This window comes from Indicator indicator, chromosome 25, assembly GCF_027791375.1.
Source record: "Indicator indicator isolate 239-I01 chromosome 25, UM_Iind_1.1, whole genome shotgun sequence".
Taxonomy (NCBI): Eukaryota; Metazoa; Chordata; class Aves; order Piciformes; family Indicatoridae; genus Indicator; species Indicator indicator.
Genome location: NC_072034.1, coordinates 1,517,693 through 1,542,043, shown reverse-complemented (window position 1 = coordinate 1,542,043; position 24,351 = coordinate 1,517,693). Strand labels below are relative to the sequence as shown.

At 45.8% G+C, this 24,351-nt stretch overlaps 1 protein-coding gene across 1 annotated transcript in view; it reads right to left on the bottom strand.

Annotated features, from left to right (window-relative positions):
* The window catches only part of ANTXR2 (ANTXR cell adhesion molecule 2), an 80,801-nt gene extending 56,687 nt beyond the window's left edge, over positions 1-24,114 (bottom strand). The window contains exons 1-8 of the mRNA XM_054392260.1: positions 24,065-24,114; positions 21,411-21,482; positions 15,676-15,757; positions 14,771-14,878; positions 14,604-14,672; positions 13,750-13,830; positions 1,685-1,745; positions 512-607 (exon numbers count right to left, since the gene is read on the bottom strand). Coding sequence (XP_054248235.1) covers positions 512-607; positions 1,685-1,745; positions 13,750-13,830; positions 14,604-14,672; positions 14,771-14,878; positions 15,676-15,757; positions 21,411-21,475 — 562 coding nt within the window. The 5' untranslated portion in view covers positions 21,476-21,482; positions 24,065-24,114. The remainder of the gene's footprint in view (positions 1-511; positions 608-1,684; positions 1,746-13,749; positions 13,831-14,603; positions 14,673-14,770; positions 14,879-15,675; positions 15,758-21,410; positions 21,483-24,064) is intronic.
* Between the last annotated feature and the right edge of the window lie 237 nt (positions 24,115-24,351).

The window sequence follows — 24,351 nt, the reverse complement described above, 5'->3', positions numbered from 1 at the left end:
GGAATTCCAGGAAGAGGAGGGGCACCCACACCCTACCAAGCCTCTGAAATAAACAGCAGGATGGTACCACACTGGGTACACCACAGCATGGACAGAGACGCTCCAAGACAACAGCAGCTTGGAAAACAATAGCTGTGGGAATCAGGGTGAGAGCCTATGTCTTGGCCTGCGCCATCTTACAAGAAGGGGCACTTGGCCAGTACACCCTGTGGTCATGTTTCTTCTGTCAGCAAACCTCTCCCCACTTGAACACCAGGAGCCAGACAGTTCTCACCATGTCCACTCCCACAGCCAACTGGGCTGCCAAACACCAGTCATGGTTTACAGCTAATAGCAATTAGTCGGAAACTCAAGCCACTGAGCAAGATATGAAATAACCTGCACCTTCTTACTAATCCTGAAAGATTTCCTGTTCTTCTCATTCTGATTTTATTAAAAGAGGCAATGAGAAGCAGAATAAATCACTCATTAGGAAATATTAAGGCAGCTCATCTCAAACTTCAATACTTACAAATGGTAGTTCCATTCACTTGATAGGTACAAGTAATGCCATCAGTCTTCCCACCAAGGGTTAAGCCATTCCCTCTAAGAACAACTTGAAACTCCTCTGGAGAAAAGAAAACAAAAGCCTCACATCACCAATCTTTAGTGCACTGCACTAAGTTAGGCAAGGAGAATCCAAAGAAACCTGCAGTAAATGAAGCACAACACAGTAATGCTTCAAATTTACTCAGGTCTGCCTTTTAAGTGACCCCTGGGACTGCACTCTTCAGTTGGATGACTACACGAAAAACAAGGATTTGTTCCCAAACCTTCATCACTGAGACAAGCCTATTAAAAGAGACTCTGAATGCTACAGGATCTGGGGCTCAGTAAGGAATAGTTCCTCAGTGAATTCTCTGGTCAGTGAGAAACCTGAGTGTCATAGCAAAAAGACCCTCTGGCCCACTTAATGAAGCAAACATTTCTCATTAGTCCTGTTCCTCTGGAAGCTGCAGGAGGGCCACACTATTTGCAAGCTGTGCAGAGGAAGTTAAAGGGTCTGTATTCCAAGGTGACTGATTTCAATTCAGACCATCCACATTACTACAAAAACATCGGAAAAAGAAGATTTTGCAACTACCTTCTTGTGATCAGTCTCAAACTCTGTGTGCACTGTAAAACACAGAAAGAAGAAAGGCCCTCAAAATTCTGTGCAACTCTTCCACTTTATGAATGTATTGCCACTTGCTGCTCCAAAACACAGCCAAAGGCTTTGTTGCTTGCACTGCACAAATCTGGGGCAGGGCACTAGAAACACTGCCATGAATTTGAATATGGATCTTGGTTACCAGGATTCCCAGAACTGAACTCTACGACCATGGGTACAGCCCTATGTGAGTATCACACAATGAGTGTCACTACTTTGAGCAAGAGGGCAAGTGCAGAGCAAGACTAATGGGAGAGAGGCAGATAAAGGAGTCTTAGATGTTTACCTGCATGACCTAAACTATGGGAGCAGGCCCTTGAAGACAGTTCCTCTGAGGGATCAAATGAGTCAGAAGAAGGATCTGATCTTGTTTAAATTCCTTGAGGATTTCTTTACAGAAATGTTTTCTAGAAACCTGGGGATTCTCTTTGGATGAAATAGGGAAATGGCAGTTCTGTAATCACTGAATAGTATTTTAAAATGATAAAAGCTTACCTCCTACGCAGACACTGGATGGCTCCAAATATAAAATCTCAGTGCATGATTGCTTCAAAACCTATTGCAAAGGAGGAAACTGGTCAGAGGAGGTTTTGGAGTGCTGCTCCAGTGAGAAATATTTTAAGGCAAAGGCTTGTCCCTAAAAGTACACATGCACAACTTAGGACATGGCCTTGGCAATGCAGAACTTCTGCAGGCCTGCACAGTGAAGCCTCCTAAGAATTCTTAAGACTTGGATTAGTTTGTTAAACATGGGGCAACCTTTAAATCGTAATGGTGCCTGATTATGGTCTTGAAATTTCTGTCCAGATATCAAACTTGATTTTCCATGAACCAAAATTCTAATGTTTAAGCCAAAAAATTAGTCACAAGGAGCCTGATCCAAAACCAAATCCAGTCAGAAGCAGTATTCCAGCAATCTGTGGGTCAAGCCAAGTGCAAGTTATTCCAAGTGCTGGCCTCCTGCCCCATGCACAGCAGAGCAGGAGCATACGGTGTTCTCCACTGTGCTGCTTTCTGTCAGCTGGGAGCTTCACTCCTGTACCAGTCAGCCTGCTTTGGTTCTCCAACCAGTCAGGGAATACTCTTCCAAAAGGCTGAGACAAAACAATAATCCTACAGGTGACTTAGAAATGCAAGGGATGGAGAGTAAGAGAAAGGAAGAACTAGGCCCTTTTGACTGATTTGTACTTCTAAAGGTCTTGGACACCACCCCTAGCTTTAGCCAAGTCACATTTCACCATCTACAGACACATGGTCACTTAAACAGAGGCATACCCAGCACTCAGGGGTTGGTTACTGCAGACTACTTCATCTTCCACTTGAAAAATGTGCATCTCAAAAGGAGTGGTCAAGCCTGTTTGACTACAGCTGTGCTGGAACCTAACAAGGAGACCTTGCTCTCTTGCCACGGCAGGGCTCTTACTCCTTGTTACTGCCCAGGAGGGAACTGTGATACCCAGTACTGAAATGTTAATCCCCTGCTCTGAGCAGCTAATGGGGTTTCTGCTGACTCTTGAAGCTTGTAGGATTAAACACAAACAACTGACAGTTCAGCTTCCTTCCACTTTCTCGTGATAACATGTGATTTCCCCCCCCCACAACCCAGTGGGTTTCAATTTTCCTCTCAGAAAACTTTCCTGATGCCTTTATGCAGCCTTCCCTGTAATAAGTGCTCTATTTTTAGCAGGCATTCATGCATCATCTACCAGCTGGAATCAGTTCAGGTCCTTGCAGTCATGTGCACAGCATAAAGTCCTGTTACTGTCCCCTCTCCACCTCCATTTGCCAAAATTGTGCTTGCTCCCCAGCTGGCCTAACAGTGTCAGTAAAGGTCACTCTGTCCTACTTGACTCATCTCTCCTTCCTTTAAACACACCTTTTCTGACTTTGCCTACTCTGCTTGCCAGTGATTTCTGCTGCTACATATCCAGGTCCAGCAGAGCAATGGCAAGTACATGTTTGTTAGCACAAAAAGCAACCTGAGCTCCACCAAACAGAGAAGCTTGCCTCCTCTGATCTCCTGTCTCCCCACAAACTGCTGCCACAACCCTTGCCTGCTTCAACCCCACTTACAAGCATTAAGGAGCGCTTGAAAAACAGCCACTCTGCAGGCACCTAGACCTGCTGAGACAACAAGAGAGCGCTCTGGAAAGAACACAGCTTCAAGCTGAGTGCAAGCCCAACAATTCAGAGCAGCTGAGCATCCCATCCCACCTCCAAAAAAGGACTCAGCATTTTGATTCCTATCTCCACGTTATGGGGAAATAAAAACCAGAGAATTCCTGCAGGTCAGCCCCCATGGACTGTACCAAGCACAGCCAGTGTCACCGCTCCTCTCTGCCTGTCCTGCTGGCAGCGTTCCTGGTCTTTCTCGGTTCAGGATAAGCAAGGGAATGACCTGGCACTGCAAGTTCATTATTTAGAGACCTACTGCCCACAAGAACTGTTGAAATAATCACTATATAAGGCCATCCTTGCAAGGGCCAGTTAAGCACTCTGCTGACAGAAAATAAGTGCCATTAAGACTGTAAACTGCCTTAGTTTTACAGCACACAGGGAGAGATTCAGAGAGGTGATGCCACCCACTTCATTTCCAGAGCTCCACACCAAATACAGGGTGCTCTTCTCCTGGGCTTACAAAGGCTCTCTCCTGCTAGTCACCTCCCTGAAGGTTAGCTGTCCCAGAAAGATACATTTCCCCCCCAGCTGAAGTGCAAAACAGAATTGGAACCTGTGAGCCACTGTCCTGTTGTCTTCCAGCTTCAGAACAGGAGAGCTGTGGAGGAACTACCGAGTGGTTGCTATTCCCATCTTCTCTTCAAGCCCTACACTGTCCAACTGTCTCCTCTCTCCATCTGAAGCTATTTCAGAGTCTAACAAGCCACAGCTGTGTGCTCAATGCCACTTTACTCTTCCTCTGGCACAAGTAAGTACACCTGTGAGTTTTTCTTACAACAGCTGCAGAAACTTTGAAGTTTGGGACCACTTTTCACCTAGGGAATTTTTCCATGAACAACCTGATTGTTAAGCAGTATTTCTGATCCCTATCAATCCTTATCAGTGTCTTGAATTGCTAAGCACTTCCCACCAGAAGGCTCCCCAAGGCTCACACAAACTTCACAGCCCACTTCCTAAATCAGCAGTTTAGCATTTCTGTCATTAATAAAACATTTAATTCAATTAGAGATGTTTTACAGAACATTGTTGGTTTCTGACCTGTAGGTGTCTGAACTGAGAAACAGGATCCCGTTTTGTTAGACTGGAGCTGCAGAAACAATACACCTACACCAGTAATTACATTAGCATAGAAAAGGCAGATGTCCCTGCAACGAATTGCCAAAAGGCAGCCAGAGAACAAGATGATGTAAGACTCGTTAGTGCTTACAGCCTTGTGGCAGTTTAGGCTGGGTGGCCCCTGCCACTGCTGCATGAGATACACCTCTGGTGTCCTGGGTGCTCACCCAATAGGGGTGGACAGAGGAAACAGCGTATTTCTACCCATAAATCCTGTGCCCTATAAAGCCATCTGCAAAGTCATTCTCTTCCTCTTTCTTCCCTCTCTGCTCCCCTGGGAGATGTCCTCTCTTATTGGGTAATGCTGGGGGAGTATCCTCAAGGCCTCTTAGGCCTGTCTAGGCCTAATGCCAGGAGGAGAATGGAGGGGGGGGGCAGTCTCAGACCTGGCCAGCCTGAGACTTGCCTAGCAGTGGGAGGGGGAAGAAAGAGCCCTGGGGGATTTGGGTTTACCCTCAGGCGGGAAGAAGGGAAGGATTGGGAAGCCTTTGGGAATTCTGTGAGGGGTTCTGTACATTTTGGGATACTCTTTGTCACTATGCTTTGTAGTTTGTAGTTCTCTGTAGCTTCACCAATTGCTTTTCCATTTAAACTTTCCATCACTCTCCAATCCGTTTGTGTGAGTCTCATTCTTTTGTCCCTTTCGGGGCAAGAGACGATCTGTCTGGCCCCAAACCAGCACAAGCCTCTGCAAACTCCACCTCTGTGGATTCATTTTGCCTTGTCACAGATCCTGCCCCTGCCTCACACAAACATTTCTTCCTGCAGGAAACGAGAGGCTTCTGCAGCTCCCAGTGCCTCTTTTGCTTGTCACAGGCTGCGGCCAGCTCTGCCTTGACTCACTTCTCACGCTTCCTGCTGCCTCTTAGAAGCTCTCAGGATTTAAGCAGCAAAGCAGAACGGCTCCTGCAGCTTTTGAAGTATTGTGACTGCCACACACTCAGAACATACTGTGGAGCAGAGCCCTACCATGCGGTACAGTGTTACAGGCAGGCTCAAACAACTTTCCCTTCCAGCACTTTAATGACTTTTACGTTCCAAGAAATTGTGAGAACAATGCAGCAGTAATGAGCCACGAGCAACCCAACTGTACATCAACAATTAACCAAATATGCTAAGTGTCAATTTATTTCACAGCACCATTCGATTGTGCTTAGCCCCAGTCGATTGTGCTTAGCCCCAGTCTGCAGTTCAAGTTTTTGGCAGCATGGGCACCATAAATCATCACTGGCCTGGCATCTGCTCCTCCCCACAGCTGCGGGCTGAGCTCAGGCTCTGGGGCAGGTCGTCAGCACAGCTGCGTTCTTTACTGAACCACCATGACTGTTTTTAACTCCACTCTTCTGAAACTAGGAAATGCCAGGTGAGTCTGTGAGGTGGTTGCTGGTGTGAGCTGCTAGAGGAGCAGAGTTCTCGGGTTCCTTCTGATCAGACTTGGCACGCTCCTCATTTTGAGCAAGCCAAGATTTCCAGAGTCACTCCCAACAGTTTAGCTGCACACATGTACCCCTTTATGTCCCTGCTCACTGGAAGCCCACCCCAAATCCAGCTGCCTTGACGCTTCACAGAGGAAGGGGATCTGGTTCTGCAAGGAAAATGTATGCACAGAACGAAGGCAGCTAACCTGCTACTTCCAGAACCAAGTTTTAAAGGAGGAAGAAAATGTTCACCTTTTAAAAATGATCTTATGTGCTCTGCTGAGGGATGGCAAGACACGGGCAAAACATGCCAACATGCAAGAGAATCTCTTCCACAGTGCTTCTGCAGGAGCCTGTGCGCAGCAGGGTTAGCTAGTGTCTGGAGCACTACAGAGTCATGTGTGCCCTCACTCCAAAAGGTGTGCTGCACAACTCAAAGATGGCAAAACAGCACCACAGAAAGCCTTCGGTGCTACTCAAACAGCTAAATCAACTCCAGTGGCTTTTCTGTGGAGATTTCAGGCCTTTTGCTTTCCCCTCTCCATTCCAAATGCAGGGTCATCATTTTCCCTAGAGATGCTATAAACACAACACCTAGTGAGCAACACAGCCAACCATGAGGAAAGCAGCTCTAGGACCTATGGCAAACTGCAAACATGGTTCAAGCTGAAGCTTGTCTGCAGTGTGACACATGGAGGATGTACTTCTCCTCACACTGTGCCACGTACCTCTCAGCCAGCCACAAGCCCTGCACTCCACTGAGCTGCACCTCCTTTAGTTCTGCCCTCAGTCAGTGGTGAACACGCTCCAGTTAGCCCCCTACAACCTTGTAATGGTTACTGCAGAACAGACACTGAACTGGGTAAGAGGGACTGCAAGGAGGGCAGGAAGGGATGGTGGCACACCCTACAGCCACCCCACACAACAGTGTCCAATAACCTAAGAGCACTGAAAACCACCTCCAGCATTGCTAGGCTCAGGTGGATCTGTGCACACAGACAAAGACTCTTTAGATTGTCAGCTATAAGGAGGGGTTTCCTGGGCTGCTTCCTGGCTAGGGATTGCCTGCACCTTTGGCTCCTATCAAGTACTGACCAGGGAATGCTTAGAATGAGTCAAGTAGAACCAAGCACAACTGAATTCACACAGGTGCTTAGTTTAGCTCCTTGCTTCACTTCTGCTGATTCAATGAGCTGGACCCATGTTCCCATGTGGGTTTATTTTTCCATGAGTCATTTAGACTTGCAATTGGCAGCTTTATTCCTTTTCCCCCCACCCTGTAATTTAAAACATTTTTTCCCCAGTATTGCTGAGGCAGTAGAAAAGATAGAAAGCAAAGCAGGCAGTGTTTAGTTGGTGTCATGTACTCATTTTCTCTCTTTTTTCTAGAGAATGAAATGCTGACTGTCCACAGATAGGACCCACTGAACCTTACAACATGTGCAAGTGACCATGTGTGAAAGCAGGGTGGTAAAAAACCAGGGCTGTATGTATGCCAGCAGCATTATAGGCTTCTTCCACTCTTGAGGTGGTGTTTTTAACCTGAATGGGATTTCTGCCCCCTTATGCTATGATTAAGGGTCAGGATGTAAAGAGGAAGGCTTGGAGGAGGTTAAAAGAGAGAAGTCACAGCAAAGGAACTACAGCACCTAATACCTCTGGGATGGGATCTACCTCTGTCTGCTGCAAACATCTGTGCTCCTAAGCACAGCTCGCTGCACGTGCCAGCCTGCTCCCTGACACTGCTCAGCAATGGTGCACACAAAGAGTCAGGCTAAAGGAGGTAGGGGGAAGGTGGCTATTGTGTCCCCTATCTAAATGAAAAGAAAAATCCCTGAGACAGACGGTCTTGCATAAAATATCCATCAGGGAGAAGCCTGGTGCAGTGTCAGGTTAGTGAGGATATTCTAATTGCACAGTGTCTAAGCAGCACCTCCTCATTTGCAATCACTGAGTAAGCTACATGGAGATGACAAAACTGTGGGTCATAAGAGATGCATATTTTAACAGCACCAGACCCTTTACTCCCAAATTACTAAGAACAGCCCTAAAGCCAGTACTTATCAAGTAATGCAAATAAGAATCAAGACAAACCATGACTTTCCTTAACAGGAAAAAACTTGCTTGGGCTTTTTTTTTAATTAGAAAGGAAAATCTGGCTCAAAGAAACTTATCACTAAGGAAACACTAGATTTCATTTGGACTTTTAAGTGCTTCATTTTCAGCAAGTTTTACAGCATCCCTTATGTAACAGAACTGATAGCCATGCAAGAAGAGCTGACAAATCAAATCCAAATCACAAGGCACATGCATGCTCACGCAAACTGGAACCATGTCAGTTCTGTTGCTGGCTTATCAAGCTCTCTGTTCTCCAGGAGAACATTATATGGTTTGTAATATGTCAGAGAATGTCAAATTAAGGGCTGCACAGCAGTGAAGGGTAGAGCAGAAAGCATTCTATTCCAGGCCATTGATTCCTTTTAACAACTACATGCAGTAATTCCCAAAACTATCTACTGGGTCTCAGTCACACGGAAAATAAAGCACAATGTGGGTTCTAAACCTTGCACCCAGTGCAGCCTGGCTATTAGACCATCCAAGAGCATTAGAGAAGATGACTGATTTAATCAGGGTAATTCTTTTAATGATAACTTGTTGCATTTCTCCCCCCCCAACCCCCCCCGACCTCCTTAAATGTTTAATAGTTTGCTTCCTGGGTTCCCAGTGCATAAACTGAGCATATTTTCTTCCTACAGGAAATGATCCAATTAAGTTGATGTATAATTGATAATGAACTGTTTAAGCTGATTTTGTTCTTGAAAAAATCTTAACAGCATGCAGCCACTTGGCTGACCCTGCTCCCCTCATCTGCAGCTGAGGGAGACAGGTTAAGGAGCAAGGGGGAAGCAGACTGTAAGCAAGGTAGACTTAGGGAGGAAATCCAGCTCAGTGAGCTGAGCTGACTCGGCACAGCATCAACTGCTTCCAAGTAGCACAGCCCCTGATCAGTGCTTAATAACCAGGCTGCCTGGCCACTGAGGCACAAGCTGCTTACAAGAGGCTCAGCAAAGCTTCACACCTGAGATGCTGTGACTGACCCACGATGCTGACCCTTGCAAAAGCTGGAGCAGGTTGCTGCAAAGTCAGTGCAGTGAGCTCTACAATGAAAAACCTCTTGCCTACCTCACCACAACTGACCACCACTCACCAGGCTTTGCTCTTTCCATGCTCTGGCAGCAGCTTGCTGTCCTTCGTATGTTGGTTGCCTCTTTCCTTGCCAACTTTGTTAGACTACAGCACACAGGCACGAGTTTGCTTCTCACCAGGCCTTGTCAACAGCCTGTGTGGCCCCTTTTCCCTGTTCAGACACTGGGGTAAGGAGTGGTGGCAATGGCTGTCACCACATCCAGGGTGAGAAGTGCCTGGTCAGGTGCTGAAAGCTGCACACCTGTAAAGCGAGCAAGCCAAAGAGAGCTCAGTAACTGAGCAGTTGTAATGCTAACCTTTCTCAGGTAGAGTTCCTCAGAAATTTTGTAACACCTAAAGACAAAACAATTCTAGACTGAGTTCTTTCTAAACTCTCTTTCTAAATCGACTCCTTCCTCTTAAGGTCTGCATGTATCCATCCCTCTAGTCTTATCAGATAAGTTTTGTTGGGTTTCTTAAGTACAAAGTGTATTTTAACTTCCTGGATTAAGTGCTGCCAACTCACTTCAGTATAAAAATGTGTTTAAGTCTACTTAGAACTGTCACACACTCTAATAATGTTTCTACAGCTCCATTAATGTAACTTTAAAGGCACAAGCCTTGTCCAATTCTGCCTGCAGAGACAACCAGACAACTTTCATTCACAAATCAGTAGGACTTGTGTCTGCTTAAGTGAAAGGGGAAGCAAGGATCTTTCACTGGATTTGGTTTTCAGAATGTGGCACACAAAAAGCATTTCAGATTTGCTGAGCTGTGCAAACCTCATGCAGAGAAACGTGCCACCAAAGCAGGCAAAGCATGACAGAATTGCAGGAGAAACTGGAAATGCAAGATGATACTCAGAGTGGAGTGTTCCGGGAACGTTACAGAAACTCCAGCCTCACCATGGACACTGTCTTGACTTCAAGTGCTAGCAGCTCCTTGGCTTCCAGCTCCTTGATTTCACTGCTGCCTCTCATGACTCCTCCATTCATTATTTCAGAAGTGATCAGTTAAAATGAACAGTGTTTGGAAAGGCAACACGCCCTGCTTCTGTGAACACAAACATCTTCTGCTGCTCTCCTTTACAGGGGAGTCCAGTTCTGGTTTTTGCATTATGGAGAAGAGTTTACCTGATCCCTCAGATAGCATCCAACTCCCTCAAGGATGTCAGTCCCACAGTGTCTGCCACCCTGCAGAAACTGATCCCTTAGGGCAAGTGTGAGCTAGTGAATAAGCACAAGGTCTCCAAGGCTTCTCAGGACCATGTGTGGCCAGACACAGGTGAGACAGTCTTGGGTTAGTTTGCTTCCAGACTGCACCCTGGTATCAGGAGATGTGCAGCCACACCAGGCCTCCCCCAGCAGCAGGCAGGAAGGTGCTATTTTGGTTAGGGCAGATGGCCTCAGATCTAACAAAGTAAACAACAAATTCCCAAACAGTTCTTTATCCAACAGATTTAAATAAACAACAATGTAACACAAATCATACACGGGACAGGAAGGGAAAGAAGAATGGGTTTCATTTCCTTACATATTGCTAAGCTGTCACACAATGTACACACAATGTAAATTGTGCTCTCCCAAAGCCTTATAGCTCACACTGCCTTGGCTGCTCCCGAGGCCATGCTCCATGTAATTACCAGCCAAACCACATCAGTGAGCTGCTCCTGAGAGCCTTAGCACCTCGCCTCCAGCAACTCCTGCTTACATTTACCCTGACAATGCTCTTTAGTTGCTACTTTGTAAAGCTAGACATGAGCAATGCCAGAAGAGCTGGAAACTTCACCAGTCTTCTTTCTCTCCACAGAATCCCCAGTTGATATTATTCAACAGAAACCCAACATAGCATGGTGGTGCTGAAATCCTTGCTCACCTTGCTGGGATTTTATCTTAACTAAGGTGCTCAAAACACAATGAAAGCTTCTCAACATCCCAGCTAGGTTTTCTCTGAGTCTCAACTCTCCTGAATCTCAACTCTCTTCAATGTTAATTCCTGGCCACAATTAAACATATCTTGTACATCTCTTGAAAGCAAATAAACCGGACTAATTGCTTAGACTTGACACAAGTGCAGCAGCAGGTACTAGCAGACACCCTCTGACAAAGCATCCCTTTATTCCCATCAGCAACTGAAGATGAACCCTGCTCCGCTCTCCTGGAATTTGCTGCAAGTGTAACAAAGTAGCAGCCAAAAACTGACACAACTGAGCCCAGCAGAGACAAATCACAGAATCATAGAATTGTCAGGGTTTGAAGGGACCTCAAGGATCATCCAGTTCCAACCCTCCTGCCATGGGCAGGGACACCTCACACTTGTGAGCAGGTTGCTCACAGCCACATCCTACCTGGCTGCAAAAAACCTCCAGGGATGAGGCTTCCACCACCTCCCTGGGCAACCTGTGCCAGTGTCTCACCACCCTCACAGTGAAGAACTTCTTCCTAACACCCAATCTGAATTTACCTACCCACTTCTAGTTTTGTTCCATTCCCCCTAGTCCTATCACCCCCTGATACCCTAAAAAGTCCCTCCCCAGCTTTCTTGTGGCCCCCTCCAAATACTAGAAGGCCACAATAACGTCTCCTCAGAGTTTTCTCTTCTCCAGACTGAACAGCCCAAATTCTCTCAGTCTTCCTCCATAGGAGAGGAGCTCCAGCCCTTTGATCATCCTCATGGCCCTTCTCTGGACATGTTCCAGTACTCCCTAGAGCTATCAAATCACTAGCAATACCTGGGTTTTTTTTTGATCTTTACCCTAACAAATGAGACTGATGCAGGTAAGACTGAAGTCAGTTGATATTTCCTATCAGAAAGACCTTCTTGTGCTCCTTTATCAGCGAAACATTTTCCACAGCCCTGATAGCCACAATGTGAGAGTCTTTTTAAGGACAGAAATAGCAGTAAGCCAAGTGCTGAAACGTGCATTCCAGCTGCAGTCTGTTAAACGAAAGCCTAAACAACCCAGGAGCTCAGTCACAGTTTAAAGGAGCAATGCCCTTGAGCTACAGAACAGTGCACCCAAAGCTCAAGTTTTCTGTATTGGCCCTGCTATTGCTAAGCTGATGTTCAAACAAAGCACTCCCATTATGTCTCTCTTCTTGCTCTACACCCATGGGATGCACAGATCTGGGGGATTTACACTTGGGTTTTTCACAAGTGGCAGAAGAAGCTGAACTGAGGCTTGTGCAGACACCACATGCCAAATCTTATCTGGAGAGTTTCCCTGACTCTGTCCACAAAAAAGTGAAAGTGCTTGGAAGCTTCTGGGAGGTACCAAAGAGGCAGAGCAGCATTGGTAGGAGCCAGAGCCTGCCCAAAAGCACTGTGGCTGAGAAGGAGGGGTAGTCAGTCAACCTATGGCTTACACCAGTCTTTCAATCACAGGCAGCTCTGAACCACAGGCTCCTTAAGGTGAGCTCTTCAGTGTACTCTCAAGTGAGTGTACTTCTGATGCTTCCTTGCAGAGCAAGAGGAGTGGAGAAATGTGACTCACTGGAAGAGTCCAACCTGAAGGTCAATGCCCTTTGCTGGGGGGAGACTCTGAATGCAAATGTCCCAAGCCCTTCATCCAAGCTCTGACTCAACAGACACTTCCATACACAGGATCCTTAGGAACCTAAGGCATCCGCTGGGGCTCAACATTCAGCTTTTCTAGAAGTCTGTCACTGGGGGCTTCCATGTTGCACCACTTAGCACTTGCTCATTCTTGTAAGATTTCAAATGGCATAGAATGAGATTATTCAAAAGCAGTACAACATAGGCTCTACAGTCTTTGCAGGAAAAGAAATGTCACTGCTTGAAAAGGTTGATTATAGCGCTTCACAATGTGCAAGGAAGATTCTGAAATTACATTTATTTTAAGCACCAAGAAGGCAAATAAGTTGTTTCATTGTGACATTAACTTCCACAAAAACCCACACTGTTCAAGAGAAGTGATAAACTCATGGCTATGTAATATCCTGTGGGTGAGTTGTATCTTTTCTTTATTAAAAAAAAAAAAGGAAAGGCAAATGAATTCAAGTGAGATCTCTCCTAGAAAAATTATTTCACTATTGGTTCTGACCTGACTTTTGACAGCAAGCTTTTTGCCATTCTGCTGCCTATAGGTACTGTTAACCTTCACTAAAACACCCCACCTGTAACTTAAGATAAGGCAAATAAACTGGGACCCCACAGCCAAAATACTGTCAAACCACTGATCACAACCCAAATGTTGCTCTTGCTTTGATTCCTTCTTGCAAATCAGAGTAACCAGTTGAATGGCCTCATCTTACTGATGGGAGTTTCCCACAGCATGCTGAAAAAAGAGGAACTGAAAGCCTTAGCATTTCCTGAGTAAATAAGTGGTTAAGGTCAAGGCTGAAGTAGGCATTTAGAATGCTTCTCTGTATAGGAAGATTTGGCAGTTCCTACACTGCACTCATTCCTAAGGATTTTAACCAGGTGCTTTCAACTCTCCTGGAGTAAGAGACTCAACTGTTTTCAGACTAAACCTACAGCAGCCATTCCTTAATTTGTCTCCCCACCAAACTCACCAAGCTTGTAGGGAATACTCAAACTCTACACAGGTGTGAGCACAAATAACTGCAGTAAATAATTAAGTGGGACTGTAGAGCAAGCTGTGATCCTGAGGGAGCATGAAGCTTATTGCCCAATACTCACAGAATTGATTATCCCCTTAAGTGCTTGGAATCCTCCAGTGACAGGGAAAACTTGCTCTTTTGTGTCAGCAATTTTTTCCAGCTTTGGAGAGAAAACGTGCAAACAAGTGAATCACTTGGAAAACTAAATTTGCCACACTGCTTTTCACCCTGGAGATGTGAATAGGTATCTAAAAACAACTCCCATCAACTCCAGAAAGAAAATCTTGAGTTCCCTCTCAGCTAACCATGACTTTACTAACTGGGAGAACTTGCTACAACCTACTGCAGCTTAGAACATGTTGCAGCAGTGAGCCTTGGTGTCAGGCCGCCACACTAAGACACCTTTCAGGGCGCTATCTTGGCAGCTACTTTGGAACTCTTTCCAGAACTGCCTTCCCTGTTTGCTCTGCATTCCATTACAAAGCCTCCCAGTCACTTTCACAGTGCGGGAGCAGCTGCAGCCTTCATTAGGACATAGCCAACTCCAGAAGAGCTTTCAGCCAAGGAAGGACATGGCCCTTTCTTTCTTTTTCTTTTTCTCATCCCAAGGCTGCTGTTACACAGCTGCTGGAAGACTGTCTACAGCCACAGTTCATGTTGCCTGTACCCTTAGCTGGCTGCCATCTGAATGAAAGGGGCTTTGCCTGCATCCTTTCCTGCTGGCAGCTGCCACTTAGCAAGGGTATTTCCGATGGCTCTTGGCAATGTAAGTGACACCCACACGTTCTATTCATGCCTATGCACACATCTGAGGATCTGAGCCATAGAAGACATTATTCTGCCTGATGTAAGCAAAATTAATGTCTGTGTTCCTTAACTGTATAAAAAGCTGTGACAAGGTGCTGCCCAGTGATCTAAAACACTAATTCTTACCTGTTCTTGTACAAAATCAAGGACACCAACGCAGTAAACTCTAGCACCCAGCTCTCTAGATCTCCTTGCCTGCCCCAGAATAGAAGAGAGGAATAAATGTATTTTCATTCCACAGGCAACACCCAAATTCTTCAGAATGTAACACACATTTTTCACCCAGTGCTCACCTCTTTCTCTGCATACAAGGGAATCTGACCATCTAGCTTGCCATCTGTCAAAGCAATGATGATACTAGAAAACCTTGAGGCTCCTTGCTTCGCAATCTGCACATTGGCCTGAAAACAAAACATATTTATCCAGCTTCATTTTCAAAGTACACCTCAGCTCTTAACCAAGATATGTCTTGTAGTAAATACAGCATCTGGAACAACACTCAGCCTCCTCTCCAAACCCATCTATCGTGACAAGGCTCTGCTTCCCTTCAGCTCACCACTGACAAGGAAACCATTCATCAGGATTTCCCAGTCCCAGTCACTGCTTTTAGCAGTAAACAAACCTGTTTTGCTAAGCTTTTCAGCCTCCAAATTGCCTAAGCATAAAGGAAGGAATGGAAGTTTTATCCACAGCAGTGAAACCCAGTTCTTCACCTCATTCCTCACCTTCAGGGCCTGAGTCTTCCAGTAAAATCACAAAGTTTATTTCAACTGTCCGTATCTCAGGAAAGCACAAGCAATTGAAACTCCATAATTAAGACAGTCCAGAATTAAGACCATTTGTCTTGAAAATGCTGATCCATGCAGTAAATTCTGCTCTGGAAGGCACTGTTAGACTGCCAGCCCCATAGAGTCATGTGTGGCTATTTCCCATGTCATTGGTCTGCTGTGCCAGCTGCTGCTTTCATGACAGGGAACCACTCTCTACTGTGAAGGAGCAAGTCAAGGAAACACCATATGGCAGTTTTCTGTGATGGCTAATCTTCTGCAAGGGTTGTGCAGAGTGTCTGGGCAATCTTGGGACTCTTAAGAAACAAAACGATTTCAGTATAACAGACCAAGGCACAGAATCAGGCATTTGTGTTCCAGGTTGTTGCTGTTGTTGCCCAAAGGCTGAAAAGAAGATGAGTAGAACCTACCTGTTTTAATCCTTCGTGTATGTATGTATCACCTGCTGGTTTGACCTCCTCCAAATCCTTAAGGCCCTTCTTGATTTTCTCTCTGAAAACAGAAAGATAAAAGACTGTTAGTGTGATTTGAAGTGGGAAGGTGGTTAGTTTGTTGATGGAAAAGTCAGTGTTTGCCCTAAAGGAGATGTGAAGTACAACATTTAGCTGAGATACCACATGGAGGAAGGTTCAGTACTCACACCGGAAGCGGTGCTGTGGCAACAGGTATTTTAGATCTAAACAACTCAACAGGCCTCAGTGAGTCAAAGAGATAGGATCAGGTGAGATGTTTCAGACAGAGCAGATACTGCCAAGTGGCACAGCCTCAGCACTAAACAGGCCAGAGGAAAATGTGCTTAACAGGGTAGCACAGAACTGCAGTAACTAAAATCTTCCTTGAAAAATAACTATCAAAAGGCAAAAGCAGCTTTACAAGACACGTCTTGCATCTGAGGGATTAGGATAAAGGACATCTTGTTTAATTTTTGGCTACCACTACCTTTCTGTGTGACCTCTGACAAGCCATCACACTTATGCAACTCACAGTTCACTTACATTTACCAGGACAAGACTATGCCATGATTCTCACAGGCCATTCCATAAATCCACCCCTGAGGGCAAGATGCTCTCTTAACTATGCCCAGACTGGAGAAGCTGGCAGACAGCACAACAGGAACTGTTTCCCCACCAGCAGCAAGGGAAAAGGGTGAACAGATTTTACTAACAGCATCAATTCACAAGTTCTTAATTCTTATGAAAGCAAAGTTCCAGTGAAGCCTGTGGAGAGTTGTGCTAGGAAAGGACAAGTGAAAACTAAGCAGGGACAACATTTGGGCCAGAATATACAGACCACTGTTCACAAGCTTAGGTGACAGGAAGGAAACCAGCAGGGGAGAGGAAAGGGAGGGAAAATACATTGCAGGCTGCATGAAAGCTTTACTTAGGGCAAACAAAATGAGAAAGAATGCATATGCCACTCTGCCTGAGTGCCACCCACTAGTCAGTTGTTCCACTGATGGGTTTCCTCTATGTTTAGAAGCTCTGTTCCAAAGTACAATCCATAGCTGTAACAAGCTCCCAATCACAGGAGCAACCAGTACAGCTGGGGAAGGGGAAAAGAGAAGTGTGGCAGTGACTACATGAAAGAGAACCAGTTAGGTAAGGTAATACAGGCTGCTACATCCAAATATTTTACAGTCAGCATCTATAGAAACAACTTGAAACTGACTATGTATGAAGGCAGATTCCAAGCACTCGCTGCTCGCCAGGAATGAGTGGCAGCACATCACAGGCATTAGAGCTCTGCTGCCAAGAAACAAGCAGCCACTGAAGCCTCAGTTTTCTGAAACAGATTTCATTCTGCAAAAATAGCTTTTGTACAATCAGCTCGGGTTTATTTATCTAAAAGGTCTTCTGACCTGGTCACACAGAAATCTCTGGTGTTTCCAGGCCTCTGCCTACAAGGGCTTCCAGGAAAATCTTTGGCAGCATGGTTTTTTAGCTGCATTTAGTCAACCACTATTTCTTTCCCTCAGGGCACATCTGTACTAGACAGGCCTGGCCAGATGTGAAGCAGCTCCACATGTGCTCCAAGCTGGTCAGATACAAGTGAGTCCTGGTCTGAACGCCACAAAGCCAGTGTGGACACGGGATTTCAGGCCCCAGTAAATGAGACCCACCAGACAGCAGTCCCATCACACTAAAAGCTTGCAGGCAGCTGGTTTGGAGGGTGGGCACAGGAGCTCCTGTCTGCCTGAACCATTGTGACAGCAGGTAGGCAACCAGCCATAGCACACTGAAGCCCTCATTCCTGCTCCTCAGTGCTCTCAAAACTCTCCTTTATCTAGCTTCTGCCACAAAAATGCAGAGAAGGTCTGGTCTTACAACTCATCTGGACTGCCATGACCTCAGCCTGGGTGCCTGGACACCACTGCAGCACAGCCCCATGTACAGCAGTAAAGGCTGCAAGGCTGTCGGCTTCATGGTTTAAGTCAGGCAAGGGAAGGAGCTGGAAAAGCAAAACAAAATCAGCAACCTGCAGCCTCTGTTTGGGCTGAAGCAGTACAAACTCTTCCCCAGCATGTGCACTGCATCACATCTCTGCTTTTCAGAAAAGGCACACCTCATCTGTAACAGCCACTGTGTCTGTTCCTTCTTCTAAGCCTTCTACTTCAGAGCATTCTTCCAGCAGCAACCAGCAAACACCACCACAGTGACAACATCTCTGCCACTTTGCTCTATGGGTTCTTTTGTTTTAGTCCATGAAGAGGGGCTGCAGGAGTAATCCCAGCCCAGCTGAGTCACAGGAGATTACACCTCTGGGGAGCTCTGCTCTGCTCCACCTCAGAGAGCAGGACCTTTGATAGCTCAGCTGCAGAGGACTGTTTGCTGTGAGGGAGGCTGTGCCAACACCACTGTCAGCCGTACAGGGCTATCTGCAAATACTGCTCCCTGCACAGGCCAAAGTCTGTGCTGAGCTGGTGCTGTACCTCCAGTGCCTCCCCAAGGCAAGGTACTGCAGAATTCAACTGAGAACTGAAACCAGACCATTTAGCAGAGGGGTTAGAAAGCACCCCAGCTTTGCAAATGACCGAAGAAATCACTTTACCATTCATTAAAATGCAGCCAGCTCTCCTCACCTGAGCACACTCCAAATCCAGATCTACACTCAGGTCTTCAAGGAATTGTTTGCCCTTCTGAGTCTGAATTACGCCAAAGAAGCTAATCCCAGCTCACAGCAGAAGTTCCTCTGCATAAAGTCTGCTACTCCAAGCTGCAAGCTTTTATTTCGGCAACTCAACAGGTACTGTTTTCATCACTGTTTAGGATTAGTGCTGGAATCTTGGATCATTTCTCATTATTTTCAGCAGGAGAACTACAATTCCCAAAGAGCATGAGTTTGTTGTCAGGGATGGGCCACATGTCTGCTTGGCAGCCTACCTCATCTCCAGCAAAGGCAAACAAAACCCCTGCTTGGTTTTACTGCTAAGAAGGAAGTAGAGAAACAGGAAAACAAACTCCTTAGTGAAACACAGCTGGGGGGAAGTGCTCCTTAACAAGCAGAGGGATGGTGCATCCCTGACAAGCAGAGATGTCCTACTGGTGAAAGCAAACCCTGCACATCAGCCTCCTCTGGTGCACCATGTGGAGGAGGTTCCTGTCTTCCACACCTCTGGAGCACTACAGAGGGCTCAGTACCACTATGATGATTCTGCTTCAAACTTCAGGCCTCTTGCACAGGCTTCACAAGTGGCTGACTCTGCTGTACTTTATATGCTCAGCAGAACAAGCTCTGCAGATGGCTCTGTTTTGGAGCTCCTTGAACCAAGGCACAGGGTCAGCTCACAAGGCTCAGAAGGCCTAACTGCCTTGCTAGACTATGTGGCTGTGCAGCAGAGGAGTAAGTTTGGCCCCACCAGACTGTAGACAAGTACAGTAAGGCACAGTTGGTTGTGTACAAGGTACTCAAGTGTCCTATTTTTCCCCACCTTCAATAACAGTCTTTAGCTCCAACAGGAGTTTCACCAAGTAGAGTCACCTCAAATCTTTACCCCTTAGTGTGCAGTTTCCCAGGGGAAACATGCATCTCTAAAATGGGATGTGACCACTGGGAGAAGACTTTTCCATCTGGATGCTATTTTTATTGTATGTATTTATGACAGCTTTGTGTGCACTGTAGCCATCAGCAACTTCTGTTTGCAGAGTTACTCACACAGCCCTGTTCCTAGTCATTAATGTCTGGTAATCTGGGTCTGGGGCACTATGCTGTGGGTTTCTTTATATCCACAGCTTTATTATGCAGTAAAAACCAGCAAGAACTTTGCACAATCAGAAGCCTAAGGCTTTCAAAACTAAAAAGACTTCACTACTTGAACTAACTGCTGGAATGAATTGTGGTTTCCTGATGTTTGTGAATAAGCAAGTGGAAAAACATCCCTGCAAGTTCAAAGTACACATGAAAAACCCAAGGCCATAATATCCCATAACACACACACATATACAGCCACCTCCAAAACTGCAAGTTAGACTTCCTAAAGAAACTGGCAGAGGAAAACGTCTTAATACTTAAAAGGACAGCTGTTCCAACTCTTACCTACATACATATAGTCACAGTTACTAATGTCTCTTCATTCTCCTTATAATTTCTCCTAGACAATTAGGGTAGCGTTTTCCTTCCCCTGCCACACTCACAGAAGCATCATCAAACCTTGCATTAAAGTCAAGTCCCACAAAGGAACTTATTCAGACTCAAGAACATGCTTCTGAGAAAAGCACAGTTCTTTCCATGGCTTACACACAGGCACTTGTGTTTCCATGGCAGGGTTCTGGAGTTCTGCCCAAGCATTCCAAATGTCTGTACACTATCAGAGCTGGTTCTCTGTGTTTGATAAGGAATAAGCCACTGAGAGGGACTAAGAGCCTACTGAAAGCAAGAGAAAGGACCTTATTGACTTCAGCAGTCCTCAGAACAGGCTTAAGTGTCCTCTCCTGACCTCTCTCAAGCCATCTGCAAAAATGGCTTATAACCCTGTGTCTCCCTGCAGAGAGCAGCTCAGTATCTGAGCCCAGGTGGGGGGGAAGTGAAAATGTGGCCTTCTCAAACCAGACCACATTTGAAATGCTAAAGCAGGAAAGGTCAGAATGGGGTCTTCAGGCACCCTGCTTCTAGGCTGTCAGTATGTACAGCCTGAAGCACTTATCTGCCGCCAATGGCAGGTCTCCTCAGCCAGTCTTGTACTTGCTATTACTTATTATTTTTAAAAACAGAACAACTCAACCCCACAGAAGGTACAGTCACTGCCTATGGCAGACTACATTTTGTACTGACTCTGCTAAAGGCAGAAAGGAAAGACTGCCTTGCCTCCACCCAATGGTTAATCCACATGATCAAGATCCAACAAGTTGGGCAGCGCAGATGGATTCTGGAGACATGGGAGAAAGGAGGTCTTGTTGGTTTTGACAAGGCTGAAGGGACACAGAAGGACTCCCATTACACTGCAGCTGTCCTCTGCTGAAAGCACTGGTTCCATAACATCATTTTCCAGCCCCACTGATTTCAGTAGCTAATTCTGCAAACAATCTCCTCTATCTGTTTTTTCCTCCTATGTGCCTTCGTCTATCCTTTAGAAATCGGTGGGCAGCCTTGAATTCCATTGCCTCTGAAAACACCAGGTGAAAGGAAGAGTTCAGGCACATCCATCCAGCACACAGTGACAGGATACCTTGCACCCTTCCAGGGGCACCAACCCCACTGCCAGACTTTGAAGTTGTGATTTTAAAATGCAAAATGAAATACCCACCTTGTATGAGATTTTGATAAAACTCCAATTTACCATTGTATGCTTTACCTAGACAGGGAAAAACACTGAAGACATCTAGAAATGCTGCTTTACCCAAGCAAGACTCATTTCTACTGCTGTACCAAGAAGAAGCAGTCATGCAGAGATGAAAACATGACCTGTAGCTGTTCTGCAAAGCAGCGGCAGAGTTCACAGCAAGAATTTCTTTCCCACCAGCTCTGCTCCTTCCTTTTTCACCAGGCTGTGCACTGATATGCTCACAAAATTAAATCCAGCCCTGCACAGAGGCTTTGTGGCTGGCTTAGGGTATCAGTCATTGTTCAGTACTAGCTGCTCTTCCTCTGATTGAATGAGAGCCTTCAGGGGGAGGAGGGAGAGGGAGAATTAAAAAAGCAGTGCACTAACCTGTCTCCAGTTAATGGCATAATGATGTGTGCCTGGGTGGAAAACACAATAAAGGATAATCTCATCTTCGGGCTTTTAAAAAGGGAAAAGAGAAAAAAATATTTTAGATAAATGAAGATAAATGTACACATACACACACAGCATTTCATTCACTCACTCATGCTCCATCAGTATCATCTTTATCCTCAAGCTTCCCCTGCACTACAGAGAGACTAACTAAAGCTTTCTGCCCATCTCCTCACTATCCACAATTATTCTTTCCTGCCTGATGAGACTCCAGATCGAGGCATGCTAAGCTGAACAGTGAAGATTCCATGCAACCCAACTGAAGGTGAGCTCTGTAGGTGGTGATCCACCAATGGACAGAAGGTAACATCCTTTCATAATGTCATGGTCAGTCAAGCCCTGGGGTATTAAACAGGGACACATTTACAAGTCAGTTTCACATCAATTTCAAAGTCAAACAAATCGTGCCTTGGACTGATCCATCTCCAAAACAGCAGCAGGACAAAAACTTCCCAAACAATAGGGTTTAGTTTCAGTGTCACCTGAGCTGTGACACTTAAGACAAACTTCCACAAAAGTTTCCAGGAAAAGCATCATTATAAAAAGCAACACTGCATGAACTAATTTCATTGAGCTTATTTTTTAAGAAGCCCACCTCCACCTGTCTCTTCCAACAAGATTACCAGGAATCATAGCCAACTATCAGTGGAAAATATGTAGGAACTGATGCTCTGAAAGCCCTGAAGAGTAACTTTTCTAAGGTAGGTTGTAACAGCATCTCCCCTACCTGTTTCTAACTTCCGCTGCTGACAATTTCAATCCATTCAGTAGTTTTGTAACTCAGTCTATGTGTATCAGCATTAATTAATGGATTAATGTTGATAAAGACATAACACTTGTAAAGATGAATGACCACACATTTGCATTTTCATTTCACTTCTGTCAGTGATGCAACTTAAAATGCACAGAGCTGTGATTTCAGATCCAGTCTTGCAGTCTATCCATTAAGGCTTTGATCTCTGAGAGGCTCTAAATCAAATTATAATCTAAACCACAGGTTTATGAATCTTCTTAGTTGCCATAAGCAGTTGCTAAACAAAACCCAAGTACTTGCAATCCCAGTCCCTGGTCAATTATGTCATTGCCTAGTCCAAGTAAGGTGAGACTTCCCTATTCAAGAGGCAACACTCAGTTACAGTTCAGTTAACTGGTCTTCAGGACAACCCCAAGACTGTCCTCTTCCTAAGATAGCTCCTTTCTGTTCCATTCGCCCAGCCCTCAGACACCATGACGATGGAGGAGGACCTCATGAAGGCACCTGTCAGACCTGACAGCCCTGCCAAGCACAGGCCCTTCAGAACCAAGACCACCAGCACTGCAAACATGGCCATTACTAATGAGACAAACTGGAGAGCAGCTGCACCATGAATTTGTTCTTCAGGTGAGGACCGAAGGTAACCACTACCAGTGGGTTCTTTGCCTTCTTCCCATAACTCCTCTTTTTAATCAAGAAAGGGCAAGGTGAAAATGATTCCATGCCCTGTTCTGAAAGTGTACTGAGGCCTGAAGGCAGGACAAAGCCTCACCAGCCCTGAGGCACGCTCTGCAGCCCCACCAGGGAAACACTGGGGGAGATGGTCCCACAGGAACCCAACCACTGCTGTGCTTCAAGGGGTTTGTGTCACACAGGGCTGGGTGCTCATCAAGTGAGGTGCTGGTGGTAGGGCTGTCTGGCTCTGCACTGTAACTGCTCCTGCTCTGCTGGGGAGGTCAGCACCATCACTTGCCAGCTCAGTAGCTGCACTTGGGATACTGCAGTCAGGGCACAGCAGGTGGCTGTACAAGATGATGAACTGAGAGATCTACACTGAACAAGCACCACCCGCTCAGTGGGGGCAAATGTGGGGCTTTACAGAGGATTTGCTTCTTACAAGATGAATGTAAGCAATACTTAATTACGCAAGCCTAATTGTCTCCCTTTATTAGCAAGCCCAGATCATTATCACTGCCCACTGCACTCCATTTTCCTCAGCAAAAACTACAACAACATCCTGCATCTGCGTCTTTGGGGCGTTTCCTTTTGTTTTTAAAGCAAAATGCTGCATCAGTCATCCTCAGCTGTTTGTACAGTTAGCCAGTATTTACAACAGCTGTTCCCGTGGCAGCAACCCTTGCCAGAGAATGCTGCTAGTCAGTTACAACGTCGAGTACATTTACGTACAACAATAGTACTCTTGACACAAACTTCCCCTACCCTTGAGCCTGACAAGTGCTCCCTCCCTTTGGATCTGTACCATATATCTACACCTATGCAGACGTATTCAGATTGCCCTTCTGTACACAGATCTCCCAACCCAACACCCAAGGAGCACTCCGTCAGAAACGAGGCACGTGCTGGCTCGCAGGGAAAAAAAGGTTTAAAAAAAATCAACAAATTAGATCCAAGAGTAATTCTAGAACTGAAGGATTTTAAAACCGCCTCTAACCACCTGTTTACCGAGCTCCAAATGTGAGAAAATTAATGAATTTTCCAGCAATGAGGGCACCAGAAGCCAAACTCTTATATTTATGAAACATCCCTCCCAAGCTTATACAAGCAGGAGAGTTTTCCCAACACATCCCAGCATTACAGAGGTCACAGAACGCACCTCACAAATCTTTCTGTCAGCTGATTTACAAAATCAAATATTTCATGCCAGTTCTGTGCCACACTCCCAGACCTGAAAAAAAAAAAACGAACAGCAGATTAGTAGGCCTTCGTTCAGGAAGCCGGCATGGAAGCGTGGCTGTTTCTATGAGAAGTCAGAAAAGGCAGCGTTTGCCTCGCTGATGCTGTCCGGTTACCGCCGCCCGGGCTCACGGCGGTACTCGCGTGGGATTTTGGTCACGATGCGGAGCCGAGGCACGGCCAAACGCACGCATTAAGCAGCACCCC